At 53.6% G+C, this 22,070-nt stretch overlaps 2 protein-coding genes across 3 annotated transcripts in view; one reads left to right on the top strand and one right to left on the bottom strand.

Annotated features, from left to right (window-relative positions):
- The first annotated feature begins 4,228 nt into the window (after positions 1-4,228).
- On the top strand, positions 4,229-10,161 carry KCNK15 (potassium two pore domain channel subfamily K member 15). The gene is made up of 2 exons (XM_019748451.2): positions 4,229-4,559; positions 8,539-10,161. Exons 1-2 carry the CDS (start codon positions 4,277-4,279, stop codon positions 9,228-9,230), a joined length of 975 nt encoding a protein of 324 aa, XP_019604010.2. The 5' UTR covers positions 4,229-4,276; the 3' UTR covers positions 9,231-10,161.
- A 68-nt stretch (positions 10,162-10,229) lies between these two features.
- Positions 10,230-22,070, bottom strand: part of RIMS4 (regulating synaptic membrane exocytosis 4) — a 56,490-nt gene continuing 44,649 nt past the window's right edge. For both annotated transcript variants that reach the window (XM_019748531.2, XM_019748537.2), the window contains exons 3-6: positions 17,193-17,305; positions 16,807-16,908; positions 16,062-16,201; positions 10,230-14,750 (exon numbers count right to left, since the gene is read on the bottom strand). In XM_019748531.2, the coding sequence (XP_019604090.1) occupies positions 14,532-14,750; positions 16,062-16,201; positions 16,807-16,908; positions 17,193-17,305 (574 nt within the window). In that variant the 3' untranslated portion in view covers positions 10,230-14,531. The remainder of the gene's footprint in view (positions 14,751-16,061; positions 16,202-16,806; positions 16,909-17,192; positions 17,306-22,070) is intronic.

Below are 22,070 nucleotides of genomic sequence, written 5' to 3'. Positions count from 1 at the left end.
GCCTCGTTGAGAGGTCACAGGTTGTGAGTCTGGCATGAAGGGACAGAGGAAAATCACTAGGTCCTCTCAGGTTCCCAAAGGAAGAAGAAGGGGAGGCGGCGGAGGCAGGAGAGCTGCAGGGGGTGCCTTGGGGCGTTGCTGTTTTTGGTGACTGCACAGTTGACGGTTTTCCAAGCTGAGAAACACACATACACAAACTCGAACCTCCTTTGGCTTAAAATAGAGCCACTGAACCAAAAATGCCAAGCACAGGGCAGAGTCACCTGCCTGGCAGGGCTAGACATCTCCCCCATGGGCCTGGCAGGGCCAGACATCTCCCCCAGGGCCAGACATCTCCCCCAATAATACCCACCCCCAGCAGGCACATTTGAAGAAGCACCTCTCAGCTGCGTGTCACAGGGTCCTCACAGTGAGGGGGAAGGGGGGCCAAATAGCCAGCCAGCACTCTTCAGTCCCATCTTAGAGATGAAGAAAGTAAGGTCCAGAGAGGTGATGGGAGAGTGATAAAGCCAGTGGCGTCTTGCCTGATGAGGCCGTGAATTGGAAGCATCGTGACCTTGGGGACCAAACAGCCCTGAGTTCAAGTCCTGGCTCAGCCAGTGCCTGGCTGTGAGGATTTGGCAAGTGGGACCTCTTCTTCTTTGCGCCTCTGCTTCCTGCGTTGGAGAGTGAGGGCTCCTTTAGTAATATCTGTGAACATACTGTGCACCGACAGGTGTGTGACCATTTTAGCTTTGTTCCTATGTCTGCAAAAGAATTCTTGACATCTGCAGGCAGACAGTTGTAAACAGGGAAGAAAGCGGCTACCTGCTACCACGCACCTGGAAAGTGACACACGATATCTTTTATAATCCTCTGCATGGTCCTAGGAGGTAGGCATTATTATCACCCCATTTCTCATATGGAAAACCAAGGCACAGAGAAGTGGGAGCATTCGATCCATGGACACCTACCTAGAATGTGGAGGAGCTGGAATTTGAACCCAGACATCACTGGCCCCAGCTGTGTTCATTGACGAGGTCCTCAATAACTATCCCCGGCGCGGGCCCTGTCCTTCCCCTAAGAACAAGCCGTCCCCACCCCCACACTGTCCCAACAAGCTCTTCTCAGGTCCATCGGGGGCTGTAGGTCCCTGGTGCCCCACCCACCCCCACGCTGAGATTGTAGCCCAGGCTTCTGCTTTGCTCAAGTCTGGGCAGGAATCAGAAAATAAAACTTGCTGATGCCATTGCTAAAAATAAGGCTGAGGCAGCAGCCTCAGCGCCCTGCTTCTGGGCCACTGAGCTGCAGTCCAGCTTCTGGGGTGGGGAGGGAAAGGGGGTCCAAGGACCCCTGACCATGCACTGGGCCCCAATTCCACCTGAGAACTGAGTCAGGGCAGGCGCTGGGTGCAACAGCTCTATGGAGCCGTCTCTATTTGCTCAGTTGTGGTATTTGTCATAAAAGTTGTGGTATTTGGCTAACACTTCCAGACACCCAGGGCCAGACACTGCTCTGAGTGTCACATCTACTGTGTCATTTGACCCTCACTGTAGTAGTTTCCTGTTGCTGCTGTGACAAATTATCACAAACTTAGTGGCTTAAACAATGCAAATATATTGTTTTCCAGATCTGTAAGATGGAGGTCTACACAGGTCGCAATGGGCTAAAATCAAGGCGCTAGTAGGACTGAGTTACGTTCTGGAACGAGAGAAGGATCAATTTCCTTGCCTTTTCCAGATTCTAGAAGTCGCCTGCTCTCCTTGGATCATGGCCCCTTCCTCTACCTTCAAAGCCAGCAATATCTGGCCAAGTCCATCTCATCTTGCATCTCTCTGGTTCTCCCTCTTTTACCTCCCTATTCCAGTTATAAGGACCCTTGTGATTACACCAGGCCCACCCAGATATTTCAGGATCATCTCCCAGCTCAAGGTCAGTTGCTTAGCATCCTTAATTCCACCTGCAACCTTAATTCCTCTGTGCTTTGTAACCTATTTACAGGTCCCTAGGATAGGACAGGGCATCTATAGGGCGGGGGGGGGGCATTATTCTGCAGACCATAGCACCTAATGAGATAGAACTTTTCTAATCCCGTTTTACTAGTGGGGAAACTGAGACATCCAATTTCACACAGTTAAGCAACAGAAGTGGATATGAACCTAGGCTGTCAGAGTGCAGAGTCCATTCTCTTAACTTCTACATGCAGTGGCCACTCCTTTGTCCATAGTCACTGGTGTGTACTCTTGCCAGGTCTGGGTGCTAGTGACAGAGAGGTAACCAAGATAGGATCCCTGTCTTCAGGGGGGAAACAGATATGGAGTGCAATAATTTCAATGCAGCGGGAGGGATGCAAGATGGCAGGAGGCAGAGAAGCTTCTGGAAGCAGAGAAGGGCCACCTGAGGAGGAGTCAGGAAGGGAAATGTCTACCTGAGAGTAGAAGGATGAAGAGGGCTTTACCAGCCACACCTACTGCACAAGGAGATGGTGATGATTAAATGCATTAATCCTTGGAAAGTGCTTCAACTGTTGTCTGGCCCCTGCCAGACAGTCAACAAATGCTGGCTGTTGAGTGGGATGGGGAAAGGACGGTTCTAAGCAGAGAAAGAGTTTGTGCAAGGAGCTGAAAGTTTAGTGTGGCTGGAGCAAAAAAAAACGCAGAGGGGCTGTGGGGAGAGCGGCTGGAGCAGTGATGGGAGACAGGTGAGGGATGCCCAGGCTGCAGCCGGAGACCAGGGGATGCAGACACTCTGGATAGCTGCAGGAGAGGCTGCCGGATGCTTTGCCCAGAATCTCTACAAGGGCCTGCCCACACTCTGCAATGAGTGTCACCTTGGTGCTGGGGGTGGGGAGCAGGAGTGGATTCCTCAGGAAGTGAAGTCAATGGAAGTTCTCCCCAAGTACCCAGCTGTTCGGGCCAAGGACCCAGGGGTCATCCTGAGGCCTCCCCTTTGCCCTCCACATCCGACCCATTAGTAAGTCCTGTTGCTCTGTGTGGCAGGAAACACTAGCTGCAGGGGCTTGACACAACATAAGGTCAAAACAGGTGTTCCTGGTGGGGGTGGCCTTGCAATATGTCATTTAGGCACCCAGGCTCCTTCCACCCTGTGGCTCTGCCCTCTTTGAAAGACTCTGCATTCAGCCTGCAGGTGGGGAAGACAGGTAGAACATGGCATAAGGGAGGATTGTATGGGCTAGGCCTGCAGGTGGCACACATCACTTCTGCCCACATTCCATGGAACACAGCTTCTAAGCACGAGGGAGGCTGGGAAACGTGACTAGCTGTGTGTGCTCAGCTCCCCCTCCCTAAGACATCTCAGGTCCATCCGCTTCTCTCCATCTCCCGTGCCGTGCCCCTGGTCCAGGCTCCCCTCAGCACCCATTTGGACTCAAGAGTCTCGTAATTGGTCTCTCCTCTTAGCCACCATCCCTTTTCCACATGACAGGCAGAATGCTCTTTTAAAAAAATGTCAATCAGATCATTGGTGTGTTTGTTTTCCTGCCTAGAGCCTTTCCAATTGTACTGAAGAAGAAACCAGTATACGGGTCTCTAAAACCCTGTGTGAAGTCACCTCTGTCTTCCTTCTGCTCCCTCCTCTTCTACTGCCCCCCTACCCTGCAGCACCCCAATTCTCCTAGCTCCCGCCTGACTTCCTAAAGCACTTGCTGCCTCCCTGCTCCCTCCCAGTCACTCCCCACAGAGGCCTTCCCCCACCATCTTAGCTGGCAGACCCCACTTCCCCCCAGAAACTGTTTGTTTCCCTTCTTTCTCACACTTGTCTTAAATTAACCAACCCTCCTTTCTAGGACATGGGGCTATTTACATCAGGAATCTTGTTTGCACCAGTAGGTGCTTGGTAAATATTTGTTGGATGACTGAACGAAGGAGTGAGTGAATGAATGAATGAGGTCATTCATTCATGAGGTCATCCAAGGTCACAGGACGTGAGGGTGGTGGAAATAGGACTTCTGCAGACCCAGGCTTCGGGCGCTTGATCCAGATGTCTCTATTTGCAGACACATTAGCCGCGGGGCGCCAGCGGGTAAACAAAGGCAGATGTGTGGTGGAGGCAGGGCAGCGGTGGCTGGAGGAGCCCTCCCTGCCCTTGCTTGCCACCCCCTCGAGGCCCCGCCTCTGGGTGCCCCACTCTAGCCTCGTGCAGCCCGGGCTCCTGCCGCGCGGGTCGCGTGGGCGCTGGTGGGGGCGGAGCGGGTGCGGGGGGCCGTCGGGGCGCATGGCCGCAGCGGGGACCCGGGAGGGACGGCGCGGAGGGGGACAGCGCGGCCCCGGGCGCCGCCATGAGGCAGCAGAGCGTGCGCACCGCCGCGCTCGTCCTGTGCATCCTGTCCTACCTGCTGGTGGGCGCCGCGGTCTTCGACGCACTGGAGTCGGAGGCGGAGAGCGGCCGCCAGCGGCTGCTGGCCGAGAAACAGAGCGAGCTCCAGAGGAAGTACGGCTTCTCCGCGGAGGACTACCGCGAGCTGGAGCGTTTGGCGCTCCAGGCTGAGCCGCACCGCGCCGGCCGCCAGTGGAAGTTCGCCGGCTCCTTCTACTTCGCCATCACTGTCATCACCACCATCGGTGAGCACCCCGGCGCCCCCCTCGGCGCCCGCGCGATCCCGAGCGGCCCGCGGTGCCCCTGGGTTTGCAGTCCACCTCTGCCCTTGCCGAGCTAGGTGACTTTGGACGAGTCATTTCAGCTTACCGAGCCTCCCTTGCCTCCCTTGCCTCCCTCTGCAAATGGGCTGTCATTCTATGCAGTCGGGGTTGGGAGAAGTCAGTAGGTCAAGTTTGCCAAGAGGCCGGCATGCAGGAGTGCCCAGAAAACGCCCCAGAGGCTGGGAGACAGATGAAATGGGACCGGAAGCCCAGGAGGCTGGAGTTGCTTCCTTGCCTGGCTGCACCACACTAGCTGTGTGACCTGAGACAAGCTGCATAACTTCTCTGAGCCTCAGTTTTCTCCTCTGTAAACTAGGGGTGCTAATAGGCCCTCTCTCATTATCAAGCAAATAACATATGCAGAAAGTTTCAGCACAGGGCCTGACACAAGAGAAAGCACTAAAACAAGAAAGTGATTTTTTGTATTATAATTATTATTCTCTTACTTCTAGTCTGTCTTAGTCACTGCAGTAGGGCCTGGCACATAGTAGCCACTCAGTAAATAGTTATTGAAGGAATGACTGATTACCACAAGCTCTGGACTTCACCCTCGGGGATCCACAGCACTTTCTCTGCAGCATCTGGACTGCCAGCCGTTGCCATGGCTACCGTCTGGCTGGTACCTGAGGAGCCTAAGCCTAGGGAAGCAGGAAAGGAGGCTCTGCAGGGCTCCCAGCTGGGTACCAGCCACTCCCCGGGCCCCAGCTGTGGATGTTCAGGCGCCCCCTTGGGCTTGGATCACCACCCTGCCTTGGTGGAAATGTCTCCATAATGCTCTGACAAGTGAATGTGAGCTGGTGGGTTTAGCATTGGAGTTACTAGCCTGGGTTCTGCATTTACATACACCAGAGTTCTAGTCTCATCTCTATGGCCTCCTGCCTTCTCTGGTCACTGATTATACCTCTCTGAGCCCAGGTTTCCTCAACTGCAAAATGCAATTGTTCCTACCTCAGTGGGTGGTTGCCAGGTTTAAATGAGGTCAAGCATGTGAAATGCTTGGCACGGTGCCTGAAGCTAAATAGGCACTATTAATTAGTAATAATGGCAATTCATTGTTTGCCAACTGTGGGCACAGCTCCCATTCAGCCCTTATGCCCCCTCCTGTCAACGTGGGCACCCTTGCTTCCCTATCTTGTCTCTCAGCCTAGACTCTCCCTGACACCATGCCCAGTGGTATTTGACTCTATCCGCCTCTTCTGCTGTCCCCCTCATTGTTTGGAGGCCTGCTAGCTGGATTTGGCCTGTCTGTCCCCATCCTCCCATCCCCCACACACTACCCATACCCCCGCCCCCTATGCATCTGGGAGCCCATCTGGGGGGTTGGGGGTGGAAAAGGACTAAGAGTGGAAACAGGAGTTTTGCCTTTTCTGGCCACCTAGGGTCGCCAGCACTTGCAGTGTGGTCCCCAGGGCATAAGCCAGCCTTGTAAAGAGCCAGGTGCCAAAACCCAGGATCGTGAGCACTGCGTTGGTAGAAGAGAGGCACTGAGAAACAATGGAGGATAGTAGTTCATAGCTCAGGCTTGTGACCTTTGCGCAGCTTCCTCCCAATGATCCTAATTTCCTTGTCTGTAAAATGGGGATAATGTCATCTCATGCAGTCACTGCGAGGGTTACATAAGATAATCCATGTAGAGTATCCAGCATGGTTAGCTAATATCATTACTCATTTCACTCTCTGCCAAAAACTTGACACAGTCCCAAACAGCTGGAAACAACACTGCCTCTGCCTGGCCTCTTATTCCTAAAGAGTTTCCTCTGTTGCACACTTAGCATCACCCCCTTCAATTTGGTTTTGTTATTATTGATGATTAAACTTTCCTTGAGTCCTGGTCTGTGGCAGGCTCTGTGCAGGGCTCTGGTGACTAGGGACAAACAGAAGTAATCAGCATCGTTTCTGGCCTCAAGGAGCTCAGTCTAGTGGTGGGCAGAACCGCCCCCCCCCCAATAACAGATAGGATCATGCAATAGAAGAGTGAAAGTGGAGCCATAGTCTTTAAAAACACACATTGTGTTGCTATTTTGAATAAGTGATATATGCACACAGTACACACTTCACCTGGCACAAAAGGGTGTAGAATAAAAAGCAAGCCTCCCTCTCACCCTGTCCCTCAACCCACACATTCCTTTCCATGGATCAAATACAGTTACCAGTTTCTTGTGTATCCTTCCAGATATGTCCTCTGCCTATATATTTCTTTAAAACCCACACACGCACACATTATATAGACATATTATACACACAATTTTTTCTCTTTTTTAACTTAATATATGTTGGTGATGTTTTTATATCAGTCCCTAAAGAACTCTGTCGTCTTTTTCATAACCGTGTAGCAGGGCTTCTCAACCTCGGCACTACTGACACTTTGGACTAGATAATCCTTTGTTGTGGGGACCGTCCCGTGCATTGTAGGGTGTTTAGCAGCATCCTTGGTCTCTACCCACTGGATGCCAGTAGCACACAGCCACCACCTCCCAACTGTGACAACCAAAAACGTCTCCAGACCTTGCCAAATGTCCCCTCAGAAGCAAAGTCACCCCGAGTTGGAAGTGCTACTGTGTAATATTCCATCATTTAGATGGCACCATGATTTATTTCACCAGGCCCCTATTGATGGACATTTAGGCTGTCTCAAATTTTCACTGTGAACCACAATGCTTCCGTGATAACCCACATGCATACAGCACTTTGCACGTGTGTGTGTGTGTGTGTGTGTGTGTGTGTTGGAGGAACTAACTTCCTAACTGTGGGACAACACAGGTCAAAGGGTTTGTGTATTTTACATTTTGGCAGATGGCGCCAATCTTGCTAGAGAGGGCATAGTCTGTTGCGGAAGGTTTACTGGCTTTTCCCGGGTCATGGGACCCTTTGAGAATACCCTGAAAGCTTTCACTCCTCTCTCCTGCAAAAGACACATATCCACTCATTCCGACACTCAAGGAAGCCCACTCATGTTTAGGTCCCCTACAACAGTTGAGGGGACCCAGTGAAGAATCGCTACATCAGACTGAAGAGGTGTTTAGGATCTGGGAAGGAGAGTGGACTGGGGCAGGGCAAATAGGGCAATGGGGGCGGGGGAGAGGGAACCTGAGAAAAGGAATGTGGAGGTGCGTGCGACATGCTGGTTGGGGAAACAACATGGGGTGAGGCTGGAGGGGTGATAGGTATTCAGATCACAAAGGAACTTAGACACCATATGGGAACTAAGACTTTACCCTGTGGATACTGGGAGCCACGGGAGAGTTCGCTCTTTTTTTTTTTTTTTTTTTAAATATCAAGACATAAATTACATACAGTAAAACTCACCATTTTCAGTACACGCTTCTGCGAGTTTTGACAAATGAAGATCTGTCCTGTAACTGCAGCCACGATCAAGACATTTCACATTTCCATCACCCTCCAAAACTCTGTCATGTCCCTTTGTAGTTAACCGCTTTTCCGGTCTCAATGACTGGCAACCACAAATCTGTTCTCTGTCCTCATAGTTTTGCCAGCGTGTCATTTAAATGGAAGGTGCATGTCATTTAAAAGGTACATGCAGTATGTACTTTTTGAGCTTGGCTTCGGTGTAACACACTTGAGATTCCTCCTTTGTTTGTTGCTGCAGGTAACTGCAGTTCATTCCTTTCTATGGCCCCAGAGAATTCCATTGCATGGGTGAAGCGCAGGTTGTTTATCGGTTCCCCACTTGAGGGACATTTGGGTTGTTCGCGATTTGGGGTGATTATGGTGAACCATGCAAGATTCTGAAGCCAGGGAATGTCCTAGTTAGAACTAGCATTATCAAGATGCTCTGCCAGCTCTGGGGTGGTGGGAGGGACCCCGGGCAGGCAGGCCGAGGGCTACAGTGTTGTGAGATGGCGCTGAGCACTCACCGACCCGACCTCCGCTCTTTCTCCAGGTTACGGCCACGCGGCGCCAGGGACGGACTCGGGCAAGGTCTTCTGCATGTTGTATGCGCTCCTGGGCATTCCCCTGACGCTGGTCACCTTCCAGAGCCTGGGCGAGCGGCTGAATGCGCTGGTGCGGCACCTCCTGCTGGCGGCCAAGCGCTGCCTGGGCCTGCAGCGGCCACGCGTGTCCACCGAGAACATGGTGGTAGCCGGGCTGCTGGTCTGCGCGGCCACCCTGGCCCTCGGGGCCGCCGCCTTCGCGTACTTTGAGGGCTGGACCTTCTTCCACGCTTACTACTACTGCTTCATCACCCTCACCACCATCGGCTTCGGCGACTTCGTGGCGCTGCAGAGAGACGAGGCGCTGCAGAGGAAGCCGCCCTACGTGGCCTTCAGCTTCCTCTATATTCTCTTAGGGCTCACGGTCATTGGCGCCTTCCTCAACCTGGTGGTCCTGCGCTTCCTGGCGGCCAGCACCGAGGCGCCCGAGCGTGCCGTCCGCCGGACCAGCCCGATCCGCCTGGGGGCGCCGGAGAGCCGCGGCCGGGCCCGCCCCGGGGGCTCCTCTTCCGTCTCCTACCGCATCCACCAACTTGAGATGTGGGCGCGCGACAATCTGGGCTTCTCGCCCCCTGCGAGTCCGGGGGCTGTGGGCGGCTGCGGGGCAGGCAGGCCCCCAGCCCGTCGGAAGTCCATCTGACAGGCCCACCCTACCGGATGTCGATCCCAGAGCGGAAGGTCCAGGTTTACCTATCAGTGCACCACCCTCCCCAGAGCTGGGAGCGGGATGAGGGACCCGTGGCCGCAATGCCAGTCTTCTGCCACGGGCCGGTTCGCATTCCCTTCTGTGGCTAGCCCCTCTCTCCTCTCCAAAAATCTATTAAAGTCGCATCACAAGCACAAGTACGACTCTATAAAGTCACCCAGTAGGTGCAAACCCCTGTCGTCCAAATTGTTTTACTAAGCGTCTCTCCATCAGCCACCTAGGAGAGGCTCTCTACAGACCCACGTCACTATCCGACCCTCCAAAATGGAAGCAGGCGGCTATTTTTCTCTTGTGGGAAGAGGCCGGTTTTCCGTGTTGTAAGGGAAATGCATAATTTTCAAAACTGGAATCCTACCAGTGAGGCCATCTGCTCACACTATGAGAAGCACAGGGGAGGAGATGAACGGACAGGAACCATTTACCATCCAGTGTGGACGAGTGGGCAAATCACTGCACTATTTAAACGATCACTCTGTCTTTCTTGTTCAGCGTGGAGAGAGGAATTGGCCCATGTATTAAGGAAGCACATCCCCCCCCCCCCCCCACGGCCCAGCTGATGCTTTGTCCTTAGCCAGTCCCACTCGGAGGAGAGGAGCCTTGTTGACACCGACCATGTCATTGGGGCCACCTGGATGCAGCTGAATACTGTGAGACAAGCTCTTCTGTGAGTCCTGCCAGTCACCTGCAATGTGACCTTGGGGAATCTCATCCCCTACCTGGGCCTGTTTCCACATCTGTAAAATGACTGGGTTCATCCAGAATCCTGCTCTCTCCTGTGCACCTCTGGAGGGGTTCCTGGGACGGGCCAATGAGGGGGCATCACAAAAGCCCCTGGTGGGGCATGCTGACATCCCGTAGCACTCAGCTCCTTAAAACACCAACTGCCCCCAGCTTCCCAGATAGAACTGTCCCAACACAAAACAGCAAGCCAGGTTAGAAAAGCCAAAAACTTTAATTTTCAACATGAGCTACATGGTCATGAACACAATGCAATGTGACCCACTCCAACCCAGGGGCCCCAGAAACCCTCCCACCTCAAAGGCCTGTGCTCCCAGACAGGGAATGAGGGAGAGGTGGCAAGGGCCCCAGCCTGCGGACCCGGACCCGGCGTCCTGCCTTCCTGCCACCCCCTCAGGAGGCAGCCATCCAGTGACAGGCCTTCAGATGTGATGCCTGAGACCCCGGGTTCAAGTCTCCACTTTGCTCTCACAGAAGCTATGAATAAAATGGGCACGGTCAGCCTCTCCACAGGGTTTGTGAGTCAGATGCTCATGGATATGAAAGCCTCCCATTCACTCTGAGGTGCTGCTATACAGACACAGGGCCCTCCCAGAGAGCTGCAGGAGTCATTACAGGGGAACAGGGACAGCTCGGTCCCCTGGGCCTGGCACAGCGCTGCTGCTCAATAAATAAATGCAGGTGGCCTTGCCTGATGCAACAGCTGTGCTCCAAGGGGAGTGGGGCTCAAGGCTGTGTTGGACACCGAAGTGTGCCCAGGAGCTCCTGGTTTAAGGAACTGGATGGTGAATCAGCTTGTAAAGTGCATAACCACCCCCTGAACTGCTTTACCTCCCAGTATAGAAGAGCTCTGAACTGTTGCAGAACTGAGTTCTGGTCCAGGCTCTGCCACTCACTCACAGCAGGATCTTAGCAGGTGCCTTCCCCTCCCAGGGCCTCAGCTTCCCCCTCTTTAAAATGGGGCTAATAATAGAGGCCCCACCTACTGCCCAGGGGCTCCTGTGAGGGTCCACTGGAGGTAAAAGCACTGAAAACAAAAACATTTGGAAAGTACTACAGGAAGATCAGACGTTATTACCTTGGAAGCTTTGGTGAGGATTTCCTAAAGATAAGGTGAACTACAGCCACTTCACTCCCTCATAGCCCCCCCGCAGAACCTGCTGCTTCTTACCTCTCTCAAGTTGGTCCTGGAGGATTATGGCCCCTCTGAGGGAGCCCCCACCCAGTCAGCAAGGCCTGGGCCAAATCCTGTGCACCCTTAGTTGGGCTTGACCCCCAGGAGAGCTAGGTCTCTATGGCAACCCTCTTCCCCAAACCCGGGTCCAGAGAAGTTACTGGCCCATGGAGATGGAACCAAGCAGAGCTGGGTGGCCCAGGGCTTAAAGGCCACAAATATTTATCATGGCAGACATGCCCTGGATTGATGGTCTTCTGGCCTGTGAAGGAAGGAAGCACAGTGGAACCCGTTCTGTTCCCACTGCTTGTTTGCTGACTCTGGGCCTCAGTTTCCTCATCTCTCAGATGGGCTACAATTGGCCCTGCCCATCTTTTCAAGGCCACTGGGAGGGGAGGAGGAAAGGTCGTGAGAAATGGGCAGGTTACTCGTCCTGCCCAGGCTCTAGCTCAGCCTCAGGTGGGAGGAGGCGGCCCAGGTTGAGGGTGCCATTGAACTCACAGGTGACCCGAGGCGGCTCTTCCTGCTCTGGGCCTCAGTCTCCTCATCTGTAAAATGGAAATGACTTTACTAAAGCTCCTTTCCCTTTAGTATGAAAAGTGGATTCTGGAGAAGGAAAGTGGAGACAAGTCCCTCCCACGCTACCCCTGCATGTGACCTTTGGCCTAGAGATTGAAAAAAAAATATCATCTCCGAGAGACCCCAGCCTCCCCACTCTGAATCCCCCAACTCTATCCTCTCTGGTCCTCTCCAAATGGTGGAGTTTGAGCTGCAAAGGATCTGATAGCAGTGGGGACAGGCTGGGCTTGGAGGTTCCCAAAGCTAATAAGAAGAGTCACCCCCTCCCCAAATCCCTTTCCCTTGGTAAGGACAGAAGGTGGTTCCCATGCCCAGTGCTCGGAGCCCCTTGGAAGGGAGGGGGCACGTGCTCACAACGATGATACAAAGAAACAGGGCTCCAGCCCCCACTCACCCCACCCCTCCAGGAGGTGAGCTGAGATGTCACAAAACAAACAAGAAAGTCAGTGAGGGGGCCCTTAGGGACCACCCCCAGGATGGTGTTATTGCTTTGGAGCTCTCTCTCTCTCTCTCTATAAAGGCTGTGCAGACACCAGAGGGCAGGTTCAGGCTGGGGGGCCCCAAGCCCCCTCTCCCTCGGGCTGGGACAGTTAGGTTCTTCCTGTCTTTGAAAACTACCTCTGAACAACCAGAGTGGTGACGGCTGCAGAGAGAGGGGAGGCACTCTCCTGGCTCAAAATATTCCAAATGGCGAGTAATACACAGACAGCAGAGAAGTCACATGGGTTAAAAAAAAATGGAGGAAGGGCTGGTTTGGGCCTCAGATACCAGTCCACCCAGAGCCCGGCTGCCTCCGGTCCCAGTCTCGGGGTTCCACCCCCTCAAACCCAGGGAGCTCTGAAGGTCTCCTGGATGAAGGGGATTCTCCATCACCCCTTCCCAGTGCAGTGTGAGAAGCTCCATGGAGGCAACTGAACCCAACCAGACTTGAAAGGATGCCCAGGACTCAAGTAGGCTGGGGGTGCGGTGGGGGTGGGGGTGGGGGGAGGAATGCCAGGTGAAGGAATCGCCTGGTCAGTAGCCTATAGTGGAACCAGGGACAAGGCGGGACCAGACACAGCCGGGTATCCTCAGTGGAAAAAGACCGCCTTTTAATGGAGCCCAGGCCCCCTCCACCAAGGACCAGATCCTCAGGAGTGCTTCATAAATAGAATCAGTACCAAGGGTAATAAATCAGAACATCTGAGTATAGGGGGCAGCTCCAGCTAGAACCCTACAGGAGGAGGGGAAGGCAGGGGGAGGAGGAGAGGCTGGCCTCCTGAGCGCCAGGCCCGGGCCAGCGAGGAGACAGGGGTCTCCTGGAATGTACTTGCATCTCCTCTCCACCCCATCCTGGGACTCCGTGAGAACTATATGCAAGCTAAGAACAGGCCCCAGGGCTTGGAACACTAAATCTACCCAGCTAACCTGGCCTACGCCCTACACAGCAGGGACTGGGTAATAATAAGGGGTGGTGGGCTGCTGGGTGCCTCCCAGGGGAGGTGGCAGAAATGTGCTTCTATAAAGAGGGGCCAGCCCGTGTCCTCCCCGGCATGCAAAAGGGCTTCCTAAGGGAAGCCCTGGGGAGGGCTGGGCCAGGAAGGCAGCTACCCAGGTCTGCTTGAGAAGGAATCTCCCACTTCTTACACTCACCACCTCTGCACTCTCCTTCTCTCCTTGAGCCAAGGTAATGGAGGCCGGGGCAGTGGGTTCTGCCCTTAGTACACATGGTTTGTTTAAAAAGACTAAAATAGGGGAGCTCGGTTGCCTCCCCAGACCCCTCGCCTGGAGGCAGAGGGGTAGACAAGATGACCTTTGATCTCATCCAATAAGAAGGGATTCCCCTATTTGGGAAACTCTCACCTTGGCACCACCAGTCCTACTCCCAGCTTTCCCCAAACTCCCTCTCCAATCCAGCACCCCAAAATACAGAGATGGTGAGCTTCCTGGGCTTGGGGTTCTGGAAAATCAGGGTCCCATAGCTCCTCCACCAAAACGCAGATGACAGTTCTTCCCAGTCCGATAGTTTCCAAAGTAACCTGTTGCAATCCCACAGAGTAAGGCACCCTGGGGGTCTGTGCCAGGCCCTGGGCACCTCCTCCTTTCCTTTGGTCCCTGCTGGACCCCAATTCCTAGAGCCACCAGAAGAGGGGCAGGCAGGAGGGGACAGACAGATGGACTTGGACAGGCTGCGGCAAAGCTCCTTCCACGGGCAGGTGGAGGGAGGCCTGAGCTCCTCTTCAAGTGGGGGGCTCTGGGCCCCCCGGAGCTGGCTCCGGATCCTTGCAAAGCTGCCCCATCAGCTTTGGGGCAGGTGTAGCTGCCTGAACCCGGTGCCGCAGGAAAGACACTTGCTGGTAATTGGCACCATGGAGATGGCCGCTGGGTTCTGGACTTGGCTCTGGGCAGCGAGCTTCCGAGGACGCAAAAAAGGGGGAACGGTCAGACAGTGTCTGGGGCAGGAGAATGGTGTGCTCTGCCACCTCAGTCTTTCCCTTCTCCGGATTGCAGCCACATCCACCAGGTCAAGAACCAGCCAAGTCAAAAGTGCAGCCAATCCCGTTAGGAGAGGAAAGGTGTCGGGACAGGAGGCAAAGAAGGGGTGAGGAGGGTCTCAAGGGGGGCAGGTCTCCCCGCTCTGCTTCCCCACTATGGGGGAGAACTCCATCCTCCTCTGTTCAAGGTGCCCCTGGGCCTGGGGTCACCCCAGGTCGGGGCTGGGTGGTCTCCAGGCCATCTCGGGGAGCCCCTCCCCAGCCCTGGCATTAAGATCGCTCGCCGCAGGGCCCCACGGTGCTCTCGAGGGACAACTGGGATGCCTGCCGGAGCAGGGGCCCTGTGGCTGGGTCCACCATGGAGGAGGTGGGGAAGAGCTTGTACCAGCCCACGGCCAGGGTGGTCAGGTCCAGCTCCTCTAACAGCACACGGGCCACTCCCATGAACTGCTTCCGCTCCATCCGGCCGTAGTTCCCCCACACGATCACCTGCGGGGCGAGAGACACAGTGTTTCCAACCCTCCAACGCCACACTCAGGCCCAGAACCAGACCCCGAGGTCACCCCCACGCCCCATTCACCGTTGAGCCCTATGGGTCTGACCCCCTAAAAATCGCTCAAGTCCAACCGTATTTTCCTGGCTCCAGCGCTGCCGTCATGGCTCCCCTGGCTGGCGGGCTTCCTGCCTCCAGTCTCGCCCTCTCCACTCTATGCCATCCTCCACATGCCCCATCTTTGAACCCAAGTCGGAGGGCTGACCCTATATCGTGCGTTCTCTACCTGCTTCCCCCCACGCACCCTCTGCTTCCAGAGCCTCAGAAACCCACTCGTGAAACATGAAGAGTGGATGGCCCTTGGGTTGTTTCAAAATTGTGTTTGCATGCCTCTAGACAAGAAGGGTTTTTCCACACTTTTTTTGACAAGGGTCACCGGTAAGACAGCCTCACCTGTGCCCACCTGGGCTTCACCACGGAAGCAAGTGCCCCCCCAAAGAAGACTTCCATTACTAAGGGTGACAAACGTTTCCTCTCCTATTCCATTCCATTAAAGGAAAAGTTGCCGAGACTGGCTAAACTGATTTCACAGCTCACTGATGGGTCTCACCCTCAGGCGGAGAAACTGTCCTAGACAGGACCTGGGCTTCCCAGTTTGGCAGAAGTCCCACTACCTTGGCAGCTTGTGACCCCTTGGCCCCATCCTCATTTGCTTTGCCCGCCCAGGTGAGGAGCACAAAATTGAGGTACAAGCCAGAGGTGCCCAAGTGACAGCTCCGAGAGGACGGGCCTGTGGCTCCTGCAGCCACCTGACCTGGGCCTTGCCTGTCCCCACGACAGGCAGCTCTTTCTAGCTCCAGGTCTGAGTCACCACTGGGACCCTCCGAACGGCCGGAGGGCCAAACACCTGTGTAGGTCCTCAGAAGGCTCCCAGTCTATTATCAGTGCGCTCCAGCCCACGGCCCTGGCCTCCAGAGCAGGTTGTTAATGGTGATGCTGTTGGAAGCCATTTGTAGAGCACGTACTACAGGTCAAAACTGCAAATACTTTTCTTGCACAGAGCACACATTTCACGGTCACTGTTATCAGTAGGTATGATCAGTGTCCCCCTTTTACAGATGAAGAAGCTGAGGCTCGGAAAGAAACCTGTTCAGAGATGCACAGTGGGTTGTGGAGCTCCCCTCAAGCACAGTGCTCTGTGTCCTCCAGGCAAGGCCCTCCCCAGGAGTACCTCCCTCTCCCTCTGGTACCGTGCGTGTGCGTTCGCGCGTACACACACACACACACATACACACCATGCCCCTCACCTGCAGGACTTTGCCCTGGGGACTCTCAGGAAACAGCAGCACCTGGTTATACAGTGGGTCCAGTGACTTGCGAGCGACTTTGGTCTTCTTCTTGGCAATGCAGACGCCATTCTCCAACAGATAGGCCTTGATGTAGGCCGCTGGGGACAGAGGCCAGCAGGGTGAGTTCCAGTGTGGGCCTCAAATGGCGGGCAAAGGGCACAGCAGAAGGAGGCCACCCACCCACCACTGGGGATCGGAGCACCTTGTGGGCTCTAGGGAGGAGGCAAAGGGGGCAAGTGGATGGTGGGTGTGGGCGGTAGGGTGCAGCCAGGGTTGGGTGGGACCTGCTCCACCCCCTTGGGTGGTCCTGCCTGCCTCCCCGCTGCCTTTGCTCACCCTGTACTCACCTGTTGCCTCTGTCTCTGACTCACCTATCCCTTCCCTGGCTTATACAGTCATCGCCAGCCATTCACTCAACAAATGTTTACTGGGCGCCCACGGTGTGCCAAGCACCCTACCTGGCACTGGGGTATAACCATAAACAGGAAAAATGGTCTCTGCCCTCTAGTAGCTCAGTTCAGTGGGAGGCTAACAAGGCCAGCTGACGATTTCAACTGGTTCCCCAGAATAAACCCTAAATCACCAGTTCTGTGTGAGTCACCAGAGTTGCAACAAAGGGGTCCCCCACAGTGGGGCTCAATTTTCTCTTCTAGCCCCCCTCCCTACCTCCACCCCCACCTTGCAGGGGGAGGGCGTGCCACACCTGGCAGAGTCTTGGAGCCTGGCTTGGCCGTCAGTCCCCGAGCCTGGATGATGTCCACCTCGAGCTGACCATTCCGCTCCTGCAAGCCGATCTCCACGTCTCCTGCAAGAGGCCTCAAGAGATGAGACTGGGAAGTGGCCTCAAAGCTCAGCCAAGGACTCAGATCCTCCTCTCTGCATAGGGAGCAAATCCCCTTCCCCTGCTCCCAGCCCCAAACAAGACCAGGACCAACTCCCACACTGCATGCCCGCGCTCTGCTGAGGGCTTGGCAGGTGTAGACCAGGCTCTAGGCTAGGTCCTCAGCAGAGGCAGCCAAGGCAGAAGAGATGCAGGGATTTTGGGGGGACCCCCCACACACACTTTAGAACACGTCTTGGGACACTCACCCATTGGCGTGGTGGCCAGGGTCTGGCGGCCCACAAACTGCGCTGGTCCCATGCTGCCCAGGAAGTCACTGAACTGGGCATCCGATGCCAGGCAGACTCCCCCATAGTTAAGGCTGCAAGAAGAAAGGAGGAGACAAAAACAAATGTTCCAGAGCTGACAGAGGGCTGTGATGATTCAGGCGGTCAGCTCCAGAACGTCCCACGTGCCACGCCAGTTCTGTCCACATCTACCACCCAGCCTCCGCAGACCCGTGTCCTGTCTCTGTCTGTCCTTCTATCTTCATGGCCCTAGAACCTCAGCTCTGAGTCCAACATTCTAGGGGGCAGCTTTTGTGTCCTGCACCATCTCCCTCTCTCTCCTTGCCGAGTCTTCGGTTCCACCTCTGGGAAATGGGTACGGTGACACCTGCCTCTTGGGGTGGTTGTAGGAGTCACGGGAGAAGATGCTTGTCAGTGCCTGGCTCCTGCGGTTTAATGCCATGACACTCAAAGAGTGCTCCAGAGGCCAGCAGCACGGCCTGGGAGCTAATTAGAAACAGAACTGCACCCCTCTCCACGCCCATCTGCTGACTCAGAACCTGTCTTTTAACACGAGCTCCAGAAGACATGCTTGCCTCTGACAGTTTGAGATGCACACGCCCAGTAACTTTGCCTCGGAGGTCTGCATTTGCTGCTGCTGTGGGCTGCCCAATGTCTACCCCCTTCCTTGGGGAACAAAACCTCAAAGCTCCTTTGGGGGAGCCCCCTCTCCAAGACATGATTCCCATGGAGTGGAGCAGACCAGGCTCCAGAGGGTGGCATCAGCTCAGTCTGGCCAATCAGGGCATTCCTTTCCTTGACCAGCGATTGGCTCAGAGACAGACGTGTGGCCCAATTCAGCCCCCAAGTATGTGGCCGGGAACCTTTCTTTGAACTGTAGTGGGTGAGAAGCTCTCTTTTCCCACCAGACGTGAACCTGAGACAAAAGACTGGAACCTGTCTTGCTACCATCTGGAGTCCACGAACGAAGCCATGAAACTGGTGGCACTGTGTGAGCTCCAGCATCAAGCTCTGCCTGAAGCAAGACCCTTCATCTTTTCTTGGTTGCACAAGTCAATAACAACAACAATTATAGTAATAATATATTTTGCTTAAGCCGATTTTAGTTAGTTTCTCTTTCCCATCTCTGACATGGAAATAACAATGTTCCCATTTCCTAGGTCTGCTGTATTAAATGAGGTGAGGCAGTAAGTTTCCATGCCCGAGATACCGCGATTCTCTTCAGGAGCAAACCATCACAGGAGGTTGCTTGTTTGTTTTTTTAGCTTTAGCACCATTATTCAGATGAGGACGCCCAGCTTCAGCTGGTCTAAAGCTGCAGAGCTCGCCAGGCAGAGTCAGTACTTAGATACTGCTAACACCAATCCCAGGTGACTTTCCAACTGGGCAAGTTCCAAAAGTAACAGTTAACTTTTAATAAGCACCTACTGTGCGCCAGGTTTCACAGAGCAGCCAGGGAGGCTTTGAGTAAGAGAAGTGAGCTGCCTTGGGCCGCAAGGGCACTGCAGACTTTGTTCACTGCCCTGAGACTGCCCCACCCCCACCCCACCCAGAACTCCCCTCTTGGGGGACCTGCTGGGATCTTGGCCTTAAAGGAGCAGGAGGAGCTTCCAAGGAAGGTTGGGTTTCTGGTTCCACCCAGCATGGATACCCGCTTCTGCTTCCGAACCAGTCTGCTCTTTTACCTTTCCCCAAATATTTCAGAGATAACAATACAATAGGGTCCTCTCTTCCTGCCTCCAGCTCTTCCCAATCTAGGTGTGCTCACTGTGCTCCCTGACGCTTGAACCAAACCTTTCTGGCCCTTATACCTGAGTGCTAATTCACAAAATCTCACGGTTGGCAAAGGGTTCACCCACTTGCTCAGCAAAGAGTGACAGGAGAATGTTCTGTAATCCAGCCAATTAGAAGATTAGAAGACTGAGGCCCAGAGTGAGAAAGACACCTGCCTTTCTATGCTATGGTCTGCACAAGGGCAGTGCTTGCTGCTACACCAGCTGACTTCCTGATTCACGTTACCCAGTAGTATTTTGCCCCTTTATGGATAAAGTTCCAGGCAAGCTGCCAAAGGGACCAGAGAAAACCCCATATGCAACTTATCATTATGCTGGGCAAATGTGTTGCTCCTAAAGAAACAACTAAAAAAGACAGTATAACGATGCACAACCAGTCCCCTCCCCACCCACCTTGGGTTAGGTACCTCAGAACCCAGGCCCTACTATGTGTCAGCACCCTTCCAAGCTCTGGGGCTATAAGAGTGAACAATACAAAGTCCTGTCCTCATGGATCGTACTTTCTGGTGTGACTCCGGCAGTGATTCTATTGAAGGAGGCATGATTTTACTCAGTTGACATGCAAGGAAGCCGAGGTTCAGCAAAGGGAAAGCCACTTGCGTAAGGTCACACAGTGAGAGGGTGGGAGAGGCAGGATTTGAACCTGGGATTGCTTGTGGAAGACACCTTTAAGCTGGCTGCCCTGGCATACAATAACGTCCCCTCGTCTGGGATTGGTCCCCACACCCACGGTGGGCTGCTAGAGCCTAGTGTGTGTTTCTGAGCGTGGTAAATGCTATGTGTTTACCTTTTCCTCCTGGGTACACAGCTCGATCCATTTCTCAGCTTTGTAACTACGTGTGGCCAATGGATATCAGCTGAAGCAATGTGGTCCACTTCCAGGCCTACCCCATAAAAACCTCCCACATGCCATCTCACACCCGTTAAAATAGCTGCTATCAAAAACAACACAAAATTTAAAACACAAAACAACAAGTGTTGGCAAAGATGTGGAGAAACTGGAATCCTTGTGCACTGTTGGTGGAGGTGTGAAATGGGTACAGCCGTTGTGGAAAACAGTAAGGCGGTGCCTCCAAAAACTAAAATTATAACTACCATGTGACCCAGCAATTCCACTTGGTATATACCTAAAAAGAAAAAATTGGAAGGCACAGTTTCTAAGAGATATTTGTACACTCATGTTCATAGAAGCATGATTCGCAATAGCCGAAAGATAGAAGCAATCCAAGTGTCCATCGATGGATGAATGGATAAGCAAGACGCGGTGTATACACACACAGGGGAATATTATTACAAGGAAATGGTCCTCGTTCTGACACATGTTACAACAGGGATGGACCTTGAAGATCTTACCCTAAATGAAATAAGCCAGTCACAAACGGACAAATACTCTATGATTCCACATATATCAAGAGTCAAGTTCATAGAGACAGAAAGTGGAATGGTGTTGACAGAAGCTAGGAAGACTGGGGGACGGAGAGTATGGTTTAATGAGTGTAGAGTTGCACTCTAACCCAATGAAAAGAGCTCTGGGGATGGATGGTGGGGATGGTAGCGTAACAGTGCGAAGGTGAACGTACTTACTGCCACTGGACCATCCACTTAAAAATGGTTACGATGGTAAATTCGATATTGTGTGAGTTTTACCACGATTAGAAACAAACCCCAAGACCTCCCACATCAGTGTCACCAGCAGAGGGTCCTGAGGCCCTAAGGATGGTGAAGCCACAAGAGAAAAGGAGCCTGGGGCCAAGCCACCAGAAAACGCCTGTATTGAAGTTTGCATGAGCAAGAAATAAACATAAGTCATTGAAGGGGCTGGTTATTGCCAACTGGCTTTACTTAAATCCAGTGACCCTGTCCCCTGGCCAGAGTTGATGGATCCAGGGGTAGACAGTTGACCCAAGCTCAAACAGACTGTCGAAAATAAAAAAGAGAATCCCAGAGACTGAAAGTCACAAGGACTGAGCTGTGTGAATGGTCTGCCCTCACAAAGAGCCCCAAGCTACTAGCTACCCAGCCCTGCCTGCTCAGCTCTCCCCTTCCACGTTAGAGACCCCAGCGCGGTTCCAACACATTCTGTTTTTACTTATCGGCAGAGTCGCTGGCAGGACAATAATTTGATATGTTAGCCTGCGTGCTTTTCATTTTCATAATTTCCTACCATCCCCTGCTACCATATCTCATTCAGGCAGTATCCAGGGAACAAAACAGTCAGATTCTTGGCTTTTGAGCTTCAAATCTAAAAAGAAAGAGACTTAGAAGGATAAGTGCAAAACTGGGCTGCCCTGCCCCCAAACAAACAAGCAAACGACAAATCCCCAGCCAGGGAGGGCAGGGGATGTGAGGCGGGGACAGCAGGGTGCTGACACTGGAGGGTGCTCACAGGTCTGGGTCCCCTGGCTGGGATGGTGGCACTGGAGGATGACAGGAACCCCTAGCTGGGTTTGGGAATCTGAAAGCACAGGGGACTTCTGCCATCCTCCTTATTAGGCGGAACTAAGGGAAGGGCTCGAAGCTTTGCAGAAATGGCTGCCTGGCGTCTTGTCAAGTAAACCTGTGAGAGCCTGAGGCTCTGTGGTCCCTCCACGCCCAGAGGGGAGCATATGTTCCTGCCACACGCGAGAGAAGGCCAAGCCCAAACAGAGGCAGAGCAGTATTTGAATCCAAGTAGTCGCGTTTCCGAATCTATTATCTCCACAATTATGCAACAGTGTCATAGAGAAATGACGGAAAAAATAACTTAACTATCTGGGGATAGAAATGTGTACCTGTCATTCTTACAAACCCAAAGACCCTGAATTAATAATAGCACCACAGCTAGGAACTAGGCTGTCTCACAAAGGCCAGTGACATGGCCTTTCTTTCATACCCAGCCTCTTTTCCACCCCATCCATCCTCCTGGCCATCTGGGCAGGGGTGGGGGGTGGGGGGACGGTCCAGGCTCCTATTTGTGAGGAGGGTCTGTCTGGTCTCCAGAAGCCCTAGAAACAGCGTTGCCTCTTGGATTCCAAGCCCCTGGCAGAGCTGGGCTTCTACAGCCTGA

Source organism: Rhinolophus sinicus, linkage group LG13 (assembly GCF_036562045.2).
Source record: "Rhinolophus sinicus isolate RSC01 linkage group LG13, ASM3656204v1, whole genome shotgun sequence".
In the NCBI taxonomy this organism is placed as follows: Eukaryota; Metazoa; Chordata; class Mammalia; order Chiroptera; family Rhinolophidae; genus Rhinolophus; species Rhinolophus sinicus.
The sequence above is the reverse complement of the archived record's forward strand: the minus strand, read 5'-3'. Positions and strand labels throughout refer to the sequence as shown.

Bases quoted from the DNA above. Each gene is read 5' to 3' on its own strand.
- KCNK15 (XM_019748451.2), top strand. From the start codon at position 4,277: ATGAGGCAGCAGAGCGTGCGCACCGCCGCGCTCGTCCTGTGCATCCTG. The intron at 4,560-8,538 runs GTGAGCACCCCG...CTCTTTCTCCAG, and splicing joins CACTGTCATCACCACCATCG to GTTACGGCCACGCGGCGCCA.